The sequence below is a fragment of the Malus sylvestris genome, chromosome 13, assembly GCF_916048215.2.
Source record: "Malus sylvestris chromosome 13, drMalSylv7.2, whole genome shotgun sequence".
Taxonomy (NCBI): domain Eukaryota; kingdom Viridiplantae; phylum Streptophyta; class Magnoliopsida; order Rosales; family Rosaceae; genus Malus; species Malus sylvestris.
In genome coordinates this window covers 30,631,086-30,647,711 of record NC_062272.1, presented here as the reverse complement: position 1 = coordinate 30,647,711, position 16,626 = coordinate 30,631,086, and the positions used below count along the sequence as shown (strand labels likewise).

The window sequence follows — 16,626 nt, the reverse complement described above, 5'->3', positions numbered from 1 at the left end:
TGTTTTCAGTAAGGTTTTCCACGTCATAACTATCTTCTGCATAAACTAAGCATAGAAAAACCAAACATTAAAAATCATTCAAATTATGAGAAGTTTACCAAAATAATTATGAAAAAAAATAAAACAATAGTACTATACCATACTTTTATTAAGTATAAACATAAGATTTTCTGGTATCCACTAGTGTAAATATTTTAAATTGAAGATCGAATTCAATCATTGTATTCATATAAGGTCAAGGAGTGTAGTTGTAAAAAATCATCAAAATCGGAGTTAAATTAACCGTTAAATCGTGATTTTTCGTTTATAACCGTCGAAAAGTTTTGTCCGTTACGTGCTTTCTGAATGTTTGTTTTTTGCAATTTTTGGCGTATGCGATCTCGAAATATATACAAACATGTTTCACGGTTGGATCATTGAAACTAGTTTCGTAGAATGAGTATCCCATCAAAACAATAGATTCACTAATACTTAACAGTTTATTCATACTTTTATTAAGTATAACATAAGATTTTGTGGTTTCCACTAGTGTAAATATTTTAAATTGAAGATCGAATTCAATCATTGTATTCAAATAGGATCAAGGAGTGTAGTTGTAAAAAATCATCAAAATCGGAGTTAAAATGACCATTAAATCGTGATTTTTCGTTTATAACCGTCGAAAAAATTTGTCCCGTTACTTGATCTCTGAATGTTTGTTTTTTGCAATTTTTGGCGTATGCAATCTCGAAGTATATATAAACATGTTTGACGGTTGGATCATTGAAACTAGTTTCGTAGAATGAGTATCCCATCAAAACAATAGATTCACTAATACTTAATAGTTTATTCATACTTTTATTAAGTATAATATAAGAGTTTGTGGTATCCACTAGTGTAAATATTTTAAATTGAAGATCGAATTCAATCATTGTATTCATATATGGTCAAGGAGTGTGGTTGTAAAAACACATCAAAATCGGAGTTAAAATGACCGTTAAATCATGATTTTTCGTTTATAACCGTCGAAAAGTTTTGTCCCGTTACTTTATCTCTGAACGTTTGTTTTTTGTAATTTTTGACGTATGCGATCTTGAAGTATATACAAACATGTTTGACGGTTGGATCTTTGAAACTAGTTTCGTAGAATGAGTATCCCATCAAAACAATAGATTCACTAATACGTAATAGTTTATTCATACTTTTATTAAGTATAATATAAGATTTTGTGGTTTCCACTAGTGTAAATATTTTAAATTGAAGATCGAATTCAATCATTGTATTCATATAAGGTCAAGGAGTGTAGCTGCAAAAAATCATCAAAATCGGAGTTAAAATGACCGTTAAATCGTGATTTTTCTTTTTATAACCGTCGAAAAGTTTTGTCCCGTTAATTGATCTCTAAATGTTTGTTTTTTGTAATTTTTGACGTATGCGATCTCGAAGTATATACAAACATGTTTGACGGTTGGATCTTTGAAACTAGTTTCGTAAAATGAGTATCCCATCAAAACAATAGATTCACTAGTGTAAATATTTTAAATTGCGATCTCTAAGTATAACATAAGATTTTGTGGTATCCACTAGTGTAAATATTTTAAATTGAAGATCAAATTCAATCATTGTATTCATATAAGGTCAAGGAGTGCAGTTGTAAAAAATCATCAAAATCGGAGTTAAATTAACCGTTAAATCGTGATTTTTCGTTTATAACCGTCAAAAAGTTTTGTCCCGTTACTTGCTCTCTGAATGTTTTTTTTTTTGCAATTTTTGGCGTATGCGATCTCGAAATATATACAAACATGTTTGACGGTTGGATCATTGAAACTAGTTTCGTAGAATGAGTATCCCATTAAAACAATAGATTCACTAATACTTAAGAGTTTATTCATACTTTTATTAAGTATAACATAAGATTTTGTGGTATCCACTAGTGTAAATATTTTAAATTGAAGATCAAATTCAATCATTGTATTCATATAAGGTCAAGGAGTGTAGTTGTAAAAAATCATCAAAATCGGAGTTAAATTAACCGTTAAATTGTGATTTTTCGTTTATAACCGTCGAAAAGTTTTGTCCCGTTACTTGCTCTATGAATGTTTGTTTTTTGCAATTTTTGGTGTATGCGATCTCGAAATATATAAAAACATGTTTGACGGTTAAATCATTGAAACTAGTTTCGTAGAATGAGTATCCCATCAAAACAATAGATTCACTAATACTTAAGAGTTTATTCATACTTTTATTAAGTATAACATAAGATTTTGTGGTATCCACTAGTGTAAATATTTTAAATTGACGATCGAATTCAATCATTGTATTCATATAGGGTCAAGGAGTGTAGTTGTAAAAAATCATCAAAATCGGAGTTAAATTAGCCGTTAAATCGTGATTTTTCGTTTATAACCTTCGAAATGTTTTGTCCCGTTACATGATCTCTGAATGTTTGTTTTTACAATTTTTGGCGTATGCGATCTCGAAGTATATATAAACATGTTTGACGGTTGGATCATTGAAACTAGTTTTGTAGAATGAGTATCCCATCAAAACAATAGATTCACTAATACTTAATAGTTTATTCATACTTTTATTAAGTATAATATAAGATTTTATGGTATCCACTAGTGTAAATATTTTAAATTGAAGATCGAATTCAATCATTGTATTCATATAAGGTCAAGGAGTGTAGCTGCAAAAAATCATCAAAATCAGAGTTAAAATGACCGTTAAATCGTGATTTTTCTTTTTATAACCGTCGAAAAGTTTTGTCCCGTTAATTGATCTCTGAATGTTTGTTTTTTGTAATTTTTGACGTATGCGATCTCGAAGTATATACAAACATGTTTGACGGTTGGATATTTGAAACTAGTTTCGTAGAATGAGTATCCCATCAAAACAATAGATTCACTAATACTTAATAGTTTATTCATACTTTTATTAAGTATAACATAAGATTTTGTGGTATCCACTAGTGTAAATATTTTAAATTGAAGATCGAATTTATTACTTGTATTCATATAGGGTCAAGGAGTGTAGTTGTAAAAAATCATCAAAATCGGAGTTAAAATAACCGTTAAATCGTGATTTTTTGTTTATAACCGTCGAAAACTTTTGTCCCATTACTTGATCTCTGAATGTTTGTTTTTTGCAATTTTTGGGGTATACGATCTCGAAGTATATACAAACATGTTTGACGGTTGGATCATTGAAACTAGTTTTGTAGAATGAGTATCCCATCAAAACAATAGATTCACTAATACTTAAGAGTTTATTCATACTTTTATTAAGTATAATATAAGATTTTGTGGTATCCACTAGTGTAAATATTTTAAATTGAAGATCGAATTCAATCATTGTATTCATATATGGTCAAGGAGTGTGGTTGTAAAAAATCATCAAAATCAGAGTTAAAATGACCGTTAAATCGTGATTTTTCGTTTATAACCGTCGAAAAGTTTTGTCCCGTTACTTGCTCTCTGAATGTTTGTTTTTTGCAATTTTTGGCGTATACGATCTCGAAGTATATACAAACATGTTTGACGGTTGGATCGTTAAAATTAGTTTCGTATAATTCGTATCCCATGAAGTTCAATGGTGTGTGTGTTTGTATATATATTTATTTATTAAGTAGATTTAAATCTATTTATTTTGTATGTATAATTATTATAGTTTTAGGAGTATAAAATTTAATATATATATATAATTATTATAGTTAATATTTTGGGTATAATTATTATAGTATATATAATTATTATAATTATTATAGTTAATTTAATATATATATATATATATATATAATTATTATAGTATTTTTTTTGGGTTATAAATTATTAAATTAATATTCTGCTTATCGTGTATCGTGTTACCCACGTGTATACCTGAACAAACCCGTTATCTTAATAGGTGCTTATCGGGTTACCCGATAACGACCCGTTTTGTTATCGTGTCAACCCGAACACCTGTTAATTTCTTGTCGTGTTGTGTCGGGTTATCGGGTCATGTCAGGAATTGCCAGGCCTAGTTTCTTGTAAATAAGATGAAATCAAGGGACAAAAAATTGATTGTAGCTAAGCTACAGTCAAATCCTTCCTCAATTTTAGAATAGACTAGAAAATGTGCCCGAACGTTACTACGGGACTTGAGTGCATCACCTTGAACTGCATGAATAAGATACATTTTACCTGAATAAATTCAACACAATCATAAATGAAGAAAGGGATAGATGAGTGAATGAGGTCAGTAAGATATGCAGCTTCGTTTTTATATACATTCAATTGAGCTGACATGAAAAGACATTGTACAATGAACAGAACGAAATTGAACGTTTTGGTTCCCTAATTAACAGAAGTAACATACAGTTCACACAAATCTTGCCGCAAAATATATATCCTGTAGGTTAGGCACATGTTTGAGCAGTTGACAAAAAACATAAAAACTGTTTCGTTCTTATTCTAGCATCTAAGTTTTCAAGCACAAACGTGCAAAGCAAAAAACATGCAGGACGCCTGTTTCCATAAGAAATAGAAGTAACATGGGGTCCACACATATTTTGCCTTGCAGTTAAGATGGTGTTTTGTTCTTGTTCAAGCAGCTAAGTCTTGAAGCAAAAATGTTGAAAGCCAAAAACATGTAGAACGCCCTGCAGCAGTCACTCTTGTTCAAGCAGCTAAGTCTTCCGCACTATAGCAAAGAATATAAATCATAGTTTAAAAGAATATCTCAAGATGGTCCTGTTTAGAATCACAATTTACTCCCTCCCAATTTCCACCTAACTCTGAACAAACAATATTGATAAATCTTTATCGTCACCCTTAACAAAACAGATCACAGTGAAAAGAAAAAAAAAGTTCCTATGCAAACAAATTCTTCTGGATGTCCAACTTAACCCATCTATGGGAAGGCAAGCAATCGGACGTGCATTCAGACCAAGGAAAATAAATTATACAACTAAAAACATCAACCGATTCCTCCTGAAGAGAACACACACATACCAACATATTATTCACCAGATTCGAAGCTTTCATTTTCGTTATATCCCTTTCGTTATCTAAACTTATAATTATCAAAACAGCAATAGAATCATAGAGCAACCTGCAATCATTTAGCAAAACTGAATTAATTAAACTTCTGCTCAGCAGTTCGTTAATTTTAATTGCAACTCTCGTTCTAAAAATTAAAAATTTTGCATTTGAATAATCAAACGCACTTACACATTACATTCCTTTTATTGGTTCTTGACACAACACATTTTAGGATTGATGTTACAATAATATCACTGCAAACATGAATTGCGATAGATATAGAAACCAAACTTGCACACAAATGTTCGATTGAATTGAGAACCACTTAATTCAACATAAAAAATTACCTCACATGCTTGCTCCCCTTCTGCTCTCACATCGTTGGCTGTGCTTCTAAACGGTTAATGAAGTCCTAAAAACAGAACAACAAAAAAAGTTTACCAATCCAACATTTCAACATATGGTTTTGGTAGGTATAACATTTCAACATAAGCATGATATAGAAAGACAGAAATCCACGTCACTTTGTTTTTTCAGAACCAACAAAAAGGGCAATTATAAGAGAATGTAACCAATTTTAAACAGTAAATCAGTCTCTCGATAAAGGAGAACATAAGCATGACATACAAAGATCGAAAGGCAGATTTAATTTGGTTTCCTCAAAAGCAACGAAAAGGAGGCTAAATCAGATCAAATTAAACAAAGTGAAAACCGGATAGACAAAGATTAGAAATTTGCTTGCATCTCTATCATATCCTACGTTTCCTTTACAAAATAAACAAGCATGAATACAAAGCACATGAAAATCAGCAAACCAAAAAAAACAAAGATAAACGCACAAATTTCCAAAAAAAAAAAAGCAAAGAAATTGAAATTGTGTCATGAAAACTAACTAACGAATCATATTGAGACATCTTTGCTTGGTGCTTGGAATTGCTCTAACCCATTATGGGGTTTTAAATTATTCTATCCAGGTACAATGATGGGGATGCACTGCCAGCTGATGACCAGTCATTTATGCTTGATAATGTTCTCAATTAACATCCGGATAAAGCTGTTAAAATGCGTTCTGGAATCGGTCATCTAACAGTATGCTTATCTACCCTATTCTTGCTTAACTGTGTTTTATTTAGAATTATGTTCAGCGCACTTTTGATGCATTATGCTTGGAATCTGTGACTGATTTTATTGTTATATTGGTTATTGTAATGTTAGAGGTCGCACTTGGTGCGATGGCAAGTGCCTTCGCCCATGAGCGGTAGGTCTCGGGTTCGAGACTTGGGAGCAGCCTCTCCATAAATGGGGGTAAGGCTAGCCGACATTCACCTCTCCCAGACCCTGCGTAAAGCGGGAGCCTTGTGCACTGGGTACGACCTTTATTGGTTATTGTAATGTTCATTTCATTGTAGGGCAGACAAGAAACATTAAAATAGTAATGAAGCTCAGAATATTCGCTAAACACCAAAACCCACAGCATATGCCCTCTACCCAACAAAGATAAATTAAAAACTACAATACAATGCTGAAAAGCTAAAGTAGCCAGAAACCAAAAGATCTTAGGGACAACTTGCACGGACGTTACAAAAATGTAGGACTCAATACACATTAAAACGTCTAGAAACTCGAAGTTATCGCTATTTGGTTATGAAGATAGATATATATCACCAGGAAACTAAAAAAATGGCAAGGATTTGCCAAAATTTGTAAATCAAACACAGATGCATCAACTCCTTTTCCTCTGTTAGTCTGTTATCATCTCACACGCCACACTATTCGAGACTGGATCAATTCGATCACAGCCAAACTGCCAGTATTAAACTTAAGTAAGTACCGATCAAATGATCTAAACAATGTGTATTACAGATCCAAATCAATAGTGGTAATAAATAAGATAATTTCAGCTGCCATTTGCAATTAAAATTGAATAATGCTTACTCCCAAGGAATAGCTGACATTGATTGCAGCAATCAAATGTGCGTTTAATTGAATTAGCTATGTATTTGAGGATTTGGGAAAGGTATTTTGAGAGTAAAAAGACGTTAATTATTAGCTATGTATTTGCTTAACAAACAGTAGCTGAAATTGCTATGTATTTTTCAATGGGGAATTTAAAAACCAATCCCAATTTGTCATTGCTCAAACAAATTGGAATTTCAGAACCAATCTCAATGATCAAATTGACGAATTATTTCTTAAGCTAATTTAGAAAGGCAAATTGCAAGATTTTGAAGGAATTTGAAAAATGAGGGAGAAAAAACCAAATTAGAAGGTCGTGCCTTATCTCCCTCACAAAATCAATTGCACAAAAACCATAGCTTTTGATGGAATTTCAAAACCAAACAAATCTCAAAGATGAAGTTGTCATGTAAACATGTCTAACATAGATTTCTCAATTATTAACACTACTCTTTCTCAATTATTAAAAATATAAAGATCAAAGTCAATTGGGTGTATAATTATATACCTCATCATGTCAAGCAAAGCTACCAACTTTTGCCTCCAACGACCCAAAATTCTGAAAATTCCAAAAAATTTAATTTTAAAAAAACAACATAAGAAAGATAAAACCCAGCATACGAGAAATCTACAAACCGGATGGCAGATCATCAAAAGATTAAAAACCACTCAGAATCTATTTAGCATTTGAGTCTAAATATGAGAAATTGTGAACTTTGTTCCATAGGATAGTTAAAAGGATACTATCATATCAAAACCAATGCTGAATAAAATCGAGCAATGAGATTGCGATGATATAACGTCATTTCTTTAAACTGCATATACTAACCTAAAAATGAAAATATGGGAAGAATAGACTGCCTCCATTGGCACTCCAAGTCTCCTAACCACCAAACCACCCGCCTAGATGCATTTGCCTGTTCTTTCCCACAATTCTTAGAGATCAAATAGAACCCTCGAATTGACTGGGGACAATATGGAAATCCTTTTTGAAACCGTAATATAGGAAGACAGGAATAATTTTGATAGAAAGACACACAAATTGTTGAGGGAGGATGTAAAGGTTCTGCACGGAAGGTTTCTACTCTTGTACATCTAAAAAAAATTAAATGAAGCAAGAGAAATTCAACAAAAAAACTTGATAACCCTTGCCCAAAAAAACTCACTAAATTCATAGCATCTACACTGAGTCACTAACATACATCAGTTAGGACTCTGTTATACTCATCATCCTTGATCAATGTAATCATATATTTCATAGGTACACTTGCCATTGACATACACTAACATAGCATCTACTTTTTTGCTGACTTTATTTGCTTAGTTAAGCAATAGCCAACATACACAATCTGACAATCATAGCAGCTACATCAATCATCCATAAATGGGCAGAAATACAAATACTATTATATTGGGATTTGGAACAAATAAACCAATCATCCAATTCGAATGTCGTTTGGAACAAATACACCAACCATTCAATTGAAATGGCATTTGGTATAAATACATTTTTCCATTAATTGGATATTCAATTAACTGGGATTAAAAAAAGATTACCAAACAAAAGCCAATTTTCTAAAGAAAATTAGTGTTTTATACCTGCCAATTCCAAAGGCCTGTATGAGCCCAAAATTGAGGGATGGTGACATCTCCAATTTGGAGTTGGGGATCTGCATTTCCTGCAATTCCATAGTGTACAACAGCTTTCACCTTAAATAGGGTTTGTAGTAATTGAGTTGAGATGCCTGGATTGAGCTTTTCACAGGTTTCTACATCAATTTTTTTCCAGCAGGTTTCTACAGAAAATACTTCAATAATATTGAATGATACGGGAAATAAACGGCTAAGATTTACACTAAAAGATTTAATAATTGTCGAATCTAATGGATAATACACTTGTAGTATTGAAACCAGACACTGTTTCTACATCATTTATTAATAACATTATCTATGATATGCACTGACCAACAAAATTAATCAAAGTAAAACAGATGGCCATCTGCATAATTAAACATACCATGCTCAATCCAGTCATAACAATTATAACCTTTTTGTCTTCCAATCGTCCGATTCGAAACCTTTTTGTCTTGCAGAGTGAGAAAAAAATTCTTGGGATTTTTAATGTGTCATTTGAGTAGCTAAAAGAGGACTACAACAGTCAAATATAGTGAAAGAATAATTAAGGGCAAGCTGATTGTATGATTAAAGAAATCTCAAAGCTTCCATAAAAAAATCAAAGCGAAAACCAGAGAAGCGTGAGGATAGGAAGATATTGATACCTCACTGGACGTTGGGGGTAGCCCAAGTTGACTGAAATCGACGAAACCTTGCTCGACCTCTCTCTCTCTGTCCACATGAGAAAACAACATCACCCAAAAGGTCAGAGATTTGCAAAACCAAAAGGAAATTAAGAGAGAGAAACGGAGGAGAGAGAGAGAGATCGGAGTACCGTTAATCCCTGAAGATCTCTTCCGCCCGCCGACTCGAGCCCATCTCTCTGCTCTTCTCCTTCATCTCACCGAAGCTCTCGAGTTACAGAAATGAAGCCGAGTTTGTGTGGTTTTGGTTTTAGGAAGCAGGAGCCGATGCTATTCCAGAGATGGTGTTGTGGCTGCTAGGGTTTCAGAAAGGGGAAATAAAGCCAGAAAGTTGGCTGAAGGCACTCTAACCCATCCCTTCCCCTCACCAAATCCCACCACACACGGCCGTCAATCCCACGAATGCAACCCAATGTAATGGTCAGCCCAACACGTGTATAGCAGGGCACCCAAATCTCACGCACAAAATTACCCTCCTATCTTTTCATAATTACCCTCCAACCCAGCCCCAAATCAGATGGCTTTCTTGTAAATAAGGTGAAATCAAAGGGCATTTTCTTGACTGTAAATCCAGGCACAATGAACAGTAAAGAACAGTGCCAATTGCAATGCTTTCTTTAGACTAAAGTAATAATAGTAGTGTGAGTTTGATAGCGGTGAGTTTTATCTATTAGTTGTATACCCATTTAATTTCCTCTATACCATTGGTTATTGTCTTCTCTTTCTAAAAAAATTGGCGATTTATTGTATAGATATTTAACTCGTGAATTTCATATTGAATTTAAGAATTGGAATCACTCATGATTTTTCAACCTAATTGAAGTTTGAATTGACACACCCCGACCCGGAATGTCCACTAGGACTCCGAATCGAGCTATGCTGGCCGACACCTGGAAGGTGACGAAGCCATAAAGTGTGATAATATATAAAATGTGAATAAATTAAAATCTAAAAGTGCCTAAGTACACGAGTGCGCGGTGATACAGAGCATAGGTATAGTACAGTAAGGTGAGATAATGATTATACCATCATAAAAGACATCTATGCTGAAAAGTGCCACGAATCTTTGTCGATACAGAACTCTGCTGCTAGAACCTGGAGGGGTACAAAAATAGAAAATGTGAGTGAGTGAAATAAAACTCTTCAAACCAATTCCAACTACCAAAGATAGTAGCCCTTCGTCGTAATACTTGTTTAATTTCCCAGAAAATAATAGGCGTGACTATAAATCAAAACCATAACCAAAATAATAGTCTACGGTTATGCTACGTCAAATATCTTAACATGAATGAGTAACCCAGGTGAAATAAACCAATAGGAAATGACATGTTAGCCGGATCCGCCTATCATGTACGGTTGAATCAATATCTTATCTCATATATGCTAGCATCCCATCACATATCTTATTATAAATATATGCTAGCATCTCATCATATATCATCACATATATGCTAGCATCTCATCATATATCTCATCATAAATATATGCTAGCATCTCATCATATATGCTAGCTCGTAACATATCTCATCATATATGCTAGCATCTCATTACACATCTTATCACATATATGCTAGCATCTCATTACATATATCATCACATATATGCTAGCATCTCATCACATATCTCATCATAAATATATGCTAGCATCTCAGTATTAGCTCGTAACATATCTCATCATATATGCTAGCATCTCATTACATATCTCATCACATATATGCTAGCATCTCATTACTTATATGCTAGCATCTCATCACATATTTCATCACATATGCTAGCTCATCACATATCTCATCATATATGCTAACTCATAAGTCGGAGTCACCTCTAGTGACTTGTACGACTTATCCATAGCTCAATAAGTATACCTGCACACGAGTCGGAACCATCTAAAATGGTTTGTACGACAGGACTGGGTGTAAATAAATACGCTCAAGTGCTACGATCACTTGAAGACTGTACGAATAATCATGGGTCACCTACGAGTCGGAACCACCTATAGTGGTCAGTACGACAGGACTGAGTGTAAATAAATACGCTTAAGTGCTACGATCACGTGAAGACTGTGCGAATAATCGCAGGTCACCTATGAGTCGGAACCACCTATAGTGGTCTGTATGACAGGACTGTGCACCTACCTTGGATCCAAGGTGAGCGTAAGGTGTGGGAGGTGAACATCACGTGAAGGACTGTGCCCTGGCCACGGGTGGGAACACTAACACCGGGGGGTAGGTTTATGAGCTCTATATACATCTCATCACACATCTCGTATAACTAAAGCAATCTCATATGACATATACAACTCACAGGCAACCTGTTCGACAATATCGAAGTTGCCTAAAACATAAATGTAGTCATGTTATAACTCAATCATTTCAACTAATACCATAACTCACCTGAACTTACCGGGGTGTCTTGAATTCACCTTTGCATTTCACAGCGTTCACCCTTAATTATGTGCAAGTAACATACACGTGAATATACCAGGATGTAAATATGAAATTCGACCATATCATGATATTTCCAAACATATAACATATATACAAATGGCATAAAATGCATAAGCTGTATTGCCCCACTCCCGAACTAATTACCTTCAGAAATAATTATCGGTAATAAGCCCAACTAAACACTAGCTTAATTAACTATCATTACTAACTATTTTTCACTTCAACGTTACGATGCTTCACACATTGATTTATAATCAACATTTAACCACTAAAACATATGGTTTAATCTCACATTTTCCACCAATCTCCTTCACATTGCTCAATTCCCCAAACAAGGCTATTGTCTCAATTATTTAGTCTCATTTGTTGTATGGCTACATCTAACGTCTCGTTAGACTGCCTATGTACCCTAAATAGGGATCAAGCCAATCATAGTTCACAATAATTACTTCAAAACATTCACAGTAATCGTAAGCAATAATCGATTTATAAACGTTTATGAAATTATCAATCATATATACATATACATATACATATACATATATACATACGATAGAAAGGAAAAGACTCACTCACGTGGAGTCCACGCTATGATTCTCTAGAACACACATCAAGGCGTCCCGAACGATTGGCTCATGTGACCAATTATAGAATCACATTTCATAACTCTTATCAATAGAATACGTAATTCACATAAAGCACATCCTCAAGGACGTTCTAAAATAGTTTGAGACCCATTGACCACAAGTCAACTGTCGATCAAAGATCGACGGTTGGGTCAACAACCCTGCAAAACTCGATCAAGAAGATCCACATCTCAGATTTCTAATCCGTAACCTTTAAAGATGCACATTATACTTCTAGAATAACATACTAAAATTTCATTACGATCCAACGGTTGGATCTCCGCCAATTGCCCAAAATCAAGTGGCGGTTAACATTTATTTTACGAACTTACAAATCCAATTCGGGAAGATCCGTACTTCGGATTCCCGATCCGTAAATTCCTATGATCCTTAAATATTACATATTATAATGTATCCAAGTTTGGTGACAATCCAGCAATAGGACCGTCGATTTATATTTTGGCCAAACCAAGTAACAAAATTTGATTCAAACGATCAACCTATGACATTCGGATATCAAAAATGAATTCAGAGCATTTAATTTAGCTTAAAAGTAGCATCAACGGTCTCCTGGCCATGCGCTGCCGCGGGTGGCAGTCGGCCACTCCGACTCATCGGAAAATACAACTATTTCCAAAAATTACCAAAATTTACAGGAACGAAGATCTCAATGAGTAGAGTAACTTTCATACCTATGACCAAGGCCAATTTGGCCGGTAAGAGCTTAAATTTTGCATAAATCCATCGGAAACCCTAAAGATGGGTGTTCTTGAATTGTCACCTCCGGCGCTCCGCCGCTCCTACCATTGGTTGGGCTTTGCTCCAGACCTCAAAGGGAGTTTAGTGGTGGTGGTAATTGTAGGAAAACGTTTCAAATTTGAGTGATTCGAACACAAAACCGTCGTACCCCACTGTGCAGGTTCACCCATTTTCAAGGCCAAAACCCTTGATTTTTGAGATGTAATAGGAAGAGGGAAGGTCATGGGGAGGTTTCCAATTGGTTGCTTGAAGAAATTTACCAGGAAAAGCCGTCGGAGAGATGAATTTGGGTCACCGAAGTCCACGGGTCGCACGGACCCGGTTCCTTTTCCTTTCTCTTCTTCTCTCCTTTCCCTCTTTTCTTTTCCCTCCCATTGGTCCTTCACTTCTCTCCTCTTCCTGATTGGGCAGCAGCCCTTTCCTTCTCCTCCTTTCTTCTTCTCCCCCGTTCCTTTTCTTTTTCTTCCCCCTTTCCGTCACACACACATACACACACACACTTGTCCTCCTAATTTAGCATACATTAATATAATATAAATAGAATAGTTATTTATTCCAAATACTTTCGATTCGTAATTTCAAATTCACTTCTGCTGGCGCTTACTCGTTCATATCGTCGAGTACTTTAGGAATACGCTAAAAGAATATTTAGTACGTCTCACTATACGTTGGTCAACGAATGTCAATACCCTCATTACAAAAATCATAATTTTCAAGAACGGGCTGTCACATGAATTCTATAAAATTAGAACCAAACTCAAATTTTCGGGGTACTGTGGATGACCTTAGTCCCTTCTTGATTAGATTTAGGTGCAAATATCAACGTATCTACTTATACAAATGGTCATACTTTAATTTACTTGAAGCAGTAATTATAATCATTGAAAAGCAACCCACATAACCGTTTACCCATTGGGTAATTGTCTAAACCGTTATACTCATACCCATAATCTTTTTATAAATAGTTAACCATACACATAACCGTGTACTCATTTAACCGTAACCATATACCTGTTTACCCGTTTACTCTTTTATCCTTTTTTTAACCCATTTACCCCCATTTTCACCTACTTACATGTTTTTTTTTTTGAAATGTAACTGTATACAACTCCAATAATTGAAATAGTAATTTATGAAAGATATTTTTAATTGTTATCAATCAAGGTAATATAATATATTTGCTAAGAATTGATTTGTTACTAACAAAATACCTCTCATTACTTAAGCAAGCATATTGGAAAGAAAATTAATGTATTTTCGATATTTTTTTCTTCTATACCCAAGCAATTCTTCAATTATAGCACGTTAAAACTTAATTTGTAAGAGAATAGCACGTTAAAACCTCAAACCGAAATACCCAGCAGTACTGTAGATGAATTTATTAGTATCATGACTCTAATGCAATTTATGATGATACTGGTGACAAATCATCACCAATTCTGATAAAAAAACTTATGTAGGCTAATGTGGTGATGATAAAAAATCAATTCTGATCAAAAGCTTAGGTGTTTTTAATTTATTTTATTTTAATTATATATGAATGTTCTTAAGTCATAAGATTGTCGACTGAGAGTCTGAGATCAATCCCGAATAATATTGGAAGTTGGTTGTTCTCAACAACACCCAAGCGCTGAACTAACAAATCTAAAAAAAAAAAGGGACGTTTTGAAATAGGTGTCTCAATTTTAAAATTTTAAATTAAATATCCATACCTTTTAGAGATTTGATTAAACTCTTCTTCTCATAATTTTGGTGCCACATGTATTAGAATTAATATTTTTTTGCACCAAAATTACATAACCTGCCACTGCCCCATAGTTGACACACCCCAACCTAAATCGAGGCATGCTGACTTTGGTATCAGAGCCAATCCCTGGTCGGATGTGTGCTGACGAGGACATTGGGCCCCTTAGAGCAATTCCACCTCTAAAGACTTTGTGTCAACATCCAACGCATTTATCCACTCAAGTGAACAGTAATAGACCATAGTAAATAGTAATAGGCTAAAGCATCTCCACCCCTAACAAAAAATTGCCTAGTCAATTTTATTAAAATATGATTATTTTTTATTATAAAATAATAAAAATAATAATTTTATTATAAAAAAGGATAAGTCAGTAACCTTCGGTTCCACTAGAACTCTCTATACTCTCCCTCTACATCCCCCTCTAAATCCTCATAAACTCCATTTTCTTCCCCCGAAATCACCAACAAAAATTCAACAAATATAACAAATCCCCAATTCAAGAATCAAATCCCTAGAAACATATCAACAAAAAATTTCTAGAAAGAGAGAGGGTGTGTGTGGTGGTGTGTACCTGAGAGAGAAAAGCGAGCACCGGAAACAATGGAAAATGGTCCGAAATGCTTCTGCTTCTACTCTCTCTCTCTCTCTCTCTCCTCTCGAGAGCATTACAAAAAACAAATAACGCGAAAACATATCAAACGTGAAATAGTGGGGAAGAGAAGACATTGCTCTGCACCACGACCCCAGAATCTCCCTCAGCCCCGGAATCAACCTCAGCCCCGAGGAACTCTGCGACGCGTTGATCGCGCGGGAGGTTGATGGCCTAGTTGACGTCAAATGGCCCGGCATGTGGGTCTGTAGATTTTAGGCCGGTCACTTGCCTGGCTTGGGCTGGGTGCCGGTCAAAATGCTCGCCTGGAGTGGATAGCCTAGGTGCCGGGCTGGTTTTTTGGCTAGGTGCTGGCCTATCAGTTCCCCGGTAGAACTGCTATTAGGGGGGTGGATTGTGAGATCCAACATCGCCCAAGGGAGTGGATCTTATAAGCCTTATATGTATATTCCCATCTCTACCTAGCACGAGGCTTTTTGGGAGCTCACTGGCTTCAGGTTTCGTCAGAACTCTGAAGTTAAGTGAGTTCGCGCGAGAGCAATCCCATGATGGGTGATCCACTGGGAAGTTCTCGTGTGAGTTCCCAGAAACAAAATCGTGAGGGCGTGGTTGGGGCCCAAAGCGGACAATATTGTGCTACGGTGGAGTCGAGCCCGGGATGTGGTGGGGGCTAGAGCCGGGATGTGACAATAGTTCTTAAGCCCCATAGTTCTTAAAACCTCACGCCAAAAATTCCCTACAATCTAGCATTTTGATTACTCTCTCCCTCTTTGGAGATAATTGTAAAAAAAATGTAGTTAAATACAATTTATTTTCACATACTTCCTACAATTTAGCAATGATTATCTAAGATTTAATATATATATAACTTTTTTTTTTCTAAACGATTTAAAATATTTTTAAATCCAATGAAATGAAATGTACCAAAAATAGGACTGACAACAGTATAAATATACCAATAAATAATGTGTACAAAATCGAACGTACCAAAAGTGAAAATAATGTACCAATATCAACAGTATATACCAAATCAAACGTACCAAAACCACAAATAAATGTACCAATCAACGTTTTTTACAAATTCAAATGTACCCAGCGATAATATACACATAATATGTTGTACCTGATATGTAAGATCTTACATTGCCCAAGGGTGAGGATGC

General features: G+C 34.8%; 1 protein-coding gene across 5 annotated transcripts; it reads right to left on the bottom strand.

Annotated features, from left to right (window-relative positions):
* Window positions 1-4,099: 4,099 nt before the first annotated feature.
* Window positions 4,100-9,614, bottom strand: LOC126595781 (bark storage protein A-like). Of its 5 annotated transcripts, XR_007613684.1 has the most exons (5): window positions 9,406-9,614; window positions 9,236-9,302; window positions 8,556-8,701; window positions 5,348-5,412; window positions 4,100-4,659 (listed from the first exon to the last, which is right to left on the bottom strand). XR_007613684.1 is itself a non-coding variant. In XM_050262087.1 (3 exons), exons 1-3 carry the CDS (start codon window positions 9,323-9,325, stop codon window positions 7,474-7,476), a joined length of 288 nt encoding a protein of 95 aa, XP_050118044.1. In that variant the 5' UTR covers window positions 9,326-9,614; the 3' UTR covers window positions 7,361-7,473. The 5 variants fall into 5 exon arrangements, 1 of the variants encoding a protein (XP_050118044.1); XM_050262087.1 differs by lacking the exons at window positions 4,100-4,659; window positions 5,348-5,412 and adding an exon at window positions 7,361-7,515 and having other exon boundaries at window positions 8,556-8,711; window positions 9,236-9,614; XR_007613683.1 differs by lacking the exons at window positions 4,100-4,659; window positions 5,348-5,412 and having other exon boundaries at window positions 8,342-8,701.
* Window positions 9,615-16,626: the final 7,012 nt, after the last annotated feature.

Coding starts and splice junctions, on each gene's coding strand:
- LOC126595781 (XM_050262087.1), bottom strand. CDS start 9,325: ATGTTGTTTTCTCATGTGGACAGAGAGAGAGAGGTCGAGCAAGGTTTC. Junction 8,712..9,235: donor TACCCCCAACGTCCAGTGAG/GTATCAATATCT, acceptor ACCTGTGAAAAG/CTCAATCCAGGCATCTCAAC. Junction 7,516..8,555: donor CAGGCCTTTGGAATTGGCAG/GTATAAAACACT, acceptor TGGAATTTTCAG/AATTTTGGGTCGTTGGAGGC.